Source organism: Erythranthe guttata, chromosome 5, assembly GCF_056151865.1.
Source record: "Erythranthe guttata isolate IM_541 chromosome 5, IM_541, whole genome shotgun sequence".
Lineage (NCBI taxonomy): Eukaryota > Viridiplantae > Streptophyta > Magnoliopsida > Lamiales > Phrymaceae > Erythranthe > Erythranthe guttata.
In genome coordinates this window covers 4,365,239-4,371,918 of record NC_142537.1, presented here as the reverse complement: position 1 = coordinate 4,371,918, position 6,680 = coordinate 4,365,239, and the positions used below count along the sequence as shown (strand labels likewise).

The 6,680-nt window shown below is 38.0% G+C and overlaps 2 protein-coding genes across 3 annotated transcripts; both read left to right on the top strand.

The window, feature by feature from the left end:
* LOC105969375 (APO protein 1, chloroplastic) lies at positions 1 to 4,156 on the top strand. 2 transcript variants are annotated; one of them, XM_088818675.1, is made up of 6 exons: positions 62 to 224; positions 654 to 758; positions 979 to 1,075; positions 1,249 to 1,322; positions 2,273 to 2,643; positions 3,156 to 4,156. In XM_088818675.1, the coding sequence occupies exons 3-6, from the start codon at positions 1,021 to 1,023 to the stop codon at positions 3,976 to 3,978; spliced, it is 1,323 nt and encodes a 440-aa protein (XP_088674801.1). In that variant the 5' UTR covers positions 62 to 224; positions 654 to 758; positions 979 to 1,020; the 3' UTR covers positions 3,979 to 4,156. The 2 variants fall into 2 exon arrangements, with proteins under 2 accessions (XP_088674800.1, XP_088674801.1); XM_088818674.1 differs by lacking the exon at positions 654 to 758 and having other exon boundaries at positions 1 to 224.
* A 1,306-nt stretch (positions 4,157 to 5,462) lies between these two features.
* On the top strand, positions 5,463 to 6,680 carry LOC148770466 (uncharacterized). The gene is made up of 2 exons (XM_088818673.1): positions 5,463 to 6,204; positions 6,435 to 6,680. Exon 1 carries the CDS (start codon positions 5,484 to 5,486, stop codon positions 6,174 to 6,176), a length of 693 nt encoding a protein of 230 aa, XP_088674799.1. The 5' UTR covers positions 5,463 to 5,483; the 3' UTR covers positions 6,177 to 6,204; positions 6,435 to 6,680.

The following is a 6,680-nucleotide window of genomic DNA, read 5'->3' as shown; positions in this document are numbered from 1 at the left end:
AATAACAATTTTAGATTTTTGTTCAAATTAACCCGGAAAACAACCCATTTTTCTTCACCAAAAATAAAAATAAAAATCCTAGCCCACACACACACACAAATACACACCCACCGGCGCTTCCAGAATTCCCGCCAGTAGTCTACTCCCTTACGCCGCCTGAAAACACCACTGCCGCCGCCAGAGCGAGGAGTAGAGTGGCGGAGGCGCCGCGCCCATCCCATAAGGTAATTAATTTGTTTTTAGTGAATAATTAACAATAAAATCTTCATATTTGGCCGTAATTGAGTTAGTTAAGTTTTCCATTTTCCCTAAAATTGAAGTATGAATCTCTAATCTCACCACTGTCAACTTAATTAAACATGAATTTCTTTACTTTTTTTTCGTTTGGAAAATTAGGTCGAATAGATTTTTATTTATTTTTAATTTAGTGTTTTGGAACTGGAGTTTGATGAAAACATGGAAGAAAATGAATATTAGTGGTTAGCCATTATTTTAAATGGAAAACGATGGTTCTAAAATTAGCTAGAAAAACTTAAAAGTTTGGCAAAATTAAACAAAATCTTAAGGATCTCATATCTGAATTTTTAATTAGCTGATGGTAGTGAGGCTCTGGATTTTATTGGATTTTGTCGATTAAAGTGTATTTTTTTCAGTTGACATTACTGTATGGAAAGAGTTTTATCCAAGTTCGTTTCCTCCAATCGTCAAATTGCCAGCTTTGTTCGACCCTCGACATAATCCACAATAAAAATTTAATAGTGAGTTTGAAGTTTTCGTTTATAATATTTTCCTAGTATTAGTTTTGGAATGTGACGAACTTCGTCTCGTCAACAATATCAAGAAGGCCAAAGGGCCTAATCAACTTTGTCACTATATATAATGATACTTTATTTCTATGTTCGTCTATTGATTTTGGTTTCTGATATGTGATTAATAAACATAATTATATTGATTTGCCAATCCTATTCAATAATTCAGAATCGTTCACTTTCGGATTTAAAGTAAAGTCGAAGGAGGTAGATGCTCCAACAGTTACCAGCTGGTGCTTTTGCTCCATGGACACAATTAAACAAGGGTAAAATTTTTAACTTCTTTTCACAACCGTAACTTGATTATACAAAAGAAACACGGGTTTATGCTTGAGATCCAATAATTAATTTTCGTCTCTGTATCAAAAGTGGGATTTTCGTGAAAAAAATTTGCACTAAATCATGTAAACCTACTGAGTTTGATGTTTACTTTTTTCAGGTGCTTCAATGGGCGTCGGGGAATTTAAGATGTCTCGGATTCCAGTTCTGAGGTCAAGTTTCCATGGGCTCAAGGTTCGTTTTAAGTTTTTGCGGTTTACTTGCATTTCTGTTCAGCATATTCATTTTGCAATTTTTTTTGTTGTTCTTGGCTGAATTTGGCATATTTATCGGAAATTACACTTCTCCCTTTTATATAATCCTTTATTCATTGCTACCTCCGTTGTTGGCATTTTCCTTTTGAGGAATTCTTTTTTGCGAGCAGTATAAATTTGGATTCCGAATAGTAGTTTCAATTGAAGAAAAAACCTCAAAAAAAAAAAAAAAAAAAAAAGAACACAAGAACCTCAAGAAGCAATAAATTTAACACTTCACAGATTCATCGTCGCATTTACTGACGGATCTTTTGACGCCACTCGGTTCCGGTGTTTTAGTCTAAACTAATGGTCCTTCTCACTTAAAAGAATCCATAATTTTCTAGAAATTTCTTGGCCATTTACATAAAAGGCTTTGAATGAAATCGCTCCCCTCTTCAGGGTGTATAATAGTCTTGACTATACCGTAGAATTCAATAGTTAGAAGCTTGTCTCAAGTCTAACCTCTTGACATGCTTTTGAATTGTGGATCACGAACTTCAAATAATAATTCACCCAAATAGTGGTTTATGCTGTCATGTTCTCGGTAGAATGAGATGTGTAAGATGTTTACCGTATCTTAATAGTATCCTTTCTTTTCACGTAGGAGTGCTGTGATTAAAAAAATCCGTGATTAAATATATTTTCGGATTAAAAAATAAGTACGTTTATTGTGTAGATAGATTTTAATATGCATTTGTGTTGTTACTGAAAGAACACACCGACACTTATGTACATGCGTTTCTGTAGAGTGGGGGAAAGTTGGTTGATATTTATTGAATTATACGCAACATTTGCTATTAGTTTGATAATACAAGTTTACCTTGAACTTTTGCGTTTATTTATGTATAGCCGTCTTAGGAATGAATAAATTGTGCATGGCAAGTGCAGGTTGAGATTGCGTACAACAATGCTATTGCCAAAACAAGACCAAGGATCTTCTTCTGTACATTTAGAAGCCCTTATCGAGGCCGTAACACACTAAAGAAACACGAAATAATACCTCAGAACACAGATCTTCCACCTGCGCTGCCCAAAAAGAAGAAAAAGCCGTACCCCGTTCCTCTAAAGAAAATTCAACAAGCAGCAAGAGCCGACAAGAAGCTAGCAGAAATGGGCATCGAGAAACCGCTCGAGCCTCCCAAAAACGGACTTCTCGCACAAGACCTAATTCCAGTCGCTTATCAAGTACTCGACTCTTGGAAAGTCTTGATTAAAGGGCTCGCACAGCTCATGCACGTTGTTCCCGTCCATGCTTGTAGGTAACTAACTAAACACACTTACATCAAGAAAGTACTGTTTTCGGATTTCTATAGAAGCACTTGAAAAACTTAAATGCTAAACATCGTTTCAGTTTTACCCGTATCGCTCCAATTTTCAAATGTGGTTTCGATGACAGAATCCAAAACATCGAAATTGTAGTCCTTTGTGTTAGATTTCTGATCTAACTTGAATCAGTAGATTGTAGGGTTCGACACAGTTATGCATGATTGAGTTACAATTTGAATAACTGAAACATCAAAGTTGTAGCCACTGTTTATTCATTCATGCATATCTGTCTCATGTGACATCCAATCTAGTTAATAGAAGTTGGATTTGAAAGCCAATTGAAAGGACTACAAATTTGGTGCTTTGAATCTTGCCAAGTTGAGACCGAGAAAATGATCAAAATATTATATATGAAGTCAAAATCGTACCAGTAAAATTGAAACGATATTTATCACTTCCTCTTGAAAAATTTACAATTCTCTAGTGCTTGTCTTCCCTTTTGCAGCGAATGCTCGGAAATTCACGTAGGGTTAATTGGCCACGACATTCAAGACTGCCGCGGCACGACAAGCGGGGCCCGCAGAAGCCACCACTTGTGGATAAAGGCCTCTATCAACGACGTGCTTATCCCCATCGAGTCGTACCACATGTTCGATCCATTCGGCCGGCGAATCAAGCATGAAACTCGATTCAACTACGATAGAATCCCCGCCGTGGTCGAACTCTGCATCCAAGCTGGTGTAGAATTACAAGAATACCCTTCTAGGAGGCGGACAGAGCCGATCCGGATGATCGGCCGGAAGGTGATCGAAATGGGCGGCATCGTGGAGGAGCCGCCACTATGCGGCTCGCTGGTGGCGGAGCTCGACACCCACTCCGCCTCCGGGAGGTTTCCGCCCCCGTCGAAGGAGGAGGTTCCAGCGGTTGCGCGGGAGACTCTCTTTGCGTACGAAAGGGTGAAGTGGGGGGTGAGGAAGTTGATGAGGAAGTACACGGTGAAGGCGTGCGGGTATTGCTCGGAGGTGCACGTGGGCCCGTGGGGCCACAACGCGAAGCTCTGCGGGGAGTTTAAGCATCAGTGGAGGGATGGGAAGCATGGTTGGCAGGATGCCACGGTGGATGAGGTGTTCCCGCCAAATTACGTTTGGCACGTGGAGGATCCGACGGGACCCGCACTGACGAGCGGGCTCAAGAGATTCTACGGTAAGGCTCCGGCGGTGGTGGAGGTGTGCGTGCAGGCGGGGGCGAGTGTGCCGGAGAAGTATAAGCCGATGATGAGGCTCGATATTGTGGTGCCGGAAGATGAGGAGGCTCGATTGATTGCGTAGAACGTTACTATTGGTGCTATGATGTACAAATACCCATAGTCTTGTAGTGCATTCAACATTACATAAACACCTGTAATATTAAACATACTTAATCTTATCTCGTTTTTGTTTTTGGTTTGTTTTGCGCGAGTATTACACATGACTTATTTATTGAAATCTGTAGCAGAAATTTGATCAATAAGGTTTTAGCAATTTTTTTCAGAAGCCCCTAACCAATCATATATAGGCTCGTCGGAAGCATTGGCGTTGCGATCAACATAGACCCACAAGCGATCGCATCGATAATCAGTAATGCGAATCGCCCCACATTGTAATTACAGTGATGCAGCCTTCTAACAAATTTACATATTTTCAAAATTTGTGAAACTACTAAAATCAAAATTTTATAGCAGACATTTTTCTTAAGGAAATCATGAAAGAATCTAAATACGTTTATATGTTTAATTTCAAATCCTTAACTCCAAATTAAATCGGGCCTAATTGTCGAATTAGCTGCAAGCTACAAGATGGCAATCATTTCTTTATTTTACCTCAAAATGAATTGATTATATAAGTGTTTTAATTTAATAATTGTTTAAAAAAAAAGTAGGTTACTTATCAATCATTAATTTTTTTTTGCATGCAACAAATGTATGATTTCAAATCTAAAGCATCAACCTGTAGTTAGTTCATAGTTGTATCCACGAACTCTAAATTTTACATAATAAGCATAAAAAAACTAGTTCTATCAGCAGAGCCAGATTTTAAGTTCGCGGGGCCGAATGCATTAAAACTTTTATGAGGGCGGCCAATGATGCCAAATATACATGATTTTTGTTAGACATTTATATAAAAAAATTGGAATTCGAAAATTGTCGGGGGGCCCTTCTAGTCCTATACTGGCTCCGCCACTGACCACTGCTAAAACAAAAACGCGTTGGAGCTAGTGTTGAGTTCATCTTTTCCATATTCCGCTTTAACAAATTGTTAAGTGCAAAGAAACAAAAAGAACAATAATGCGACTTTGAACAAAGATTATCCTAACAATTGGTTTACATAACAATTATTATTAACAACATTATAAAATCGTGAAAGAATATATATATATATATATATATATATATATATATATATATATATATATATATATATATATATATATATATATATATATATATATATATATATATGATTCCATTTTATTTGTTCTTTAATTATGTTAATAATTCTGGGACTTTTCCCATGCATGTGTTGAATTATTGCATCAAATTATAATTCTGGCATTTTGATATATATGATATACAAATTAATGCCAGCATCAAATTATTATTAATGTCGCGTTGTTGCAAACACGTATATTTTGCCAGCCAATCAAGGACTTGTAATTATATATTTTTATTACATTTTCAGTTTAAATAAAGAATTAACTTTGATTAATTAATGATTGATAATGGTGAAACCTAAGCTATAAAAGAGGGATGGGGAAGTTGTGTTTATTCAATAAGAGAAGAAGCTTAAACGCAAACATGGGAAGTAAAACAAATATGGCTTCTCTCTTTGTAATTGTAGCAATATTGGCTCTTTGTTTTCCCTCAATAGCCAATGCTAACTACCAATACTCCTCTCCTCCTCCTCCTTACGTCTACACCTCCCCTCCACCACCCCCCAAGGCGGCATACCTTTACAAGTCACCACCCCCACCAACACCTGTGTACGTGTACAAATCTCCGCCACCACCAACACCCGTCTACAAGTACAAATCTCCACCACCACCGACTCCCGTCTACAAGTACAAATCTCCACCACCACCAACTCCGGTCTACAAGTACAAATCTCCTCCACCACCTACTCCGGTGTACAAGTACAAGTCTCCACCACCACCTACTCCGGTGTACAAGTACAAATCTCCACCACCTCCAACTCCGGTCTACAAGTACAAGTCTCCACCACCACCAACCCCAGTGTACAAGTACAAGTCTCCGCCACCACCAACTCCAGTGTACAAGTACAAATCTCCACCACCACCAACACCTGTCTACAAATACAAGTCTCCTCCACCTCCAACTCCTGTCTACAAGTACAAATCTCCACCACCACCGACTCCAGTCTACAAGTACAAGTCTCCTCCACCTCCAACTCCCGTCTACGAGTACAAGTCCCCACCGCCACCAACCCCAGTTTACAAGTACAACTCTCCACCTCCTCCTCACCACTACTGAGAAATCAAGTCAAATTAAAATATCCCAAGTAAGCTCCACAATACTGTCTCCTCGAGTTACATAATGTATATACATGCATTTTAACTTTAACAATAGTGCAACATCTAGCTTCATAAATGAAACAAGTGCATTACAATGCATTATTTGTCGACATTCGATCGAAGTATTTTTAATTAGTTTTATTAATCATTCATTCTTCATGATCATAAGTGAATATGTATGTCGTAATGACCGAAATTCAATTTATTTGTGTTGCAGGAAAAGGAGAATGTCTAAAATATAAAGTTGATTGCGAGTTTTAGTGAGAGATAATGAATTAAAGCGCGATGGTTCCATGCATGAAGACAACCCTCCTCATCATTTAATGTTTACATTTTGTTTATTGTTACGTAGGCTTCATTTTAGTTCATTGATGGCTGGCCCATGTGTTCATTATTATTTTAAATCTCTTATCAGAATGCAGAGATTTGTTCTATCCAATTATAAAATGTTCAATTTTCGTTT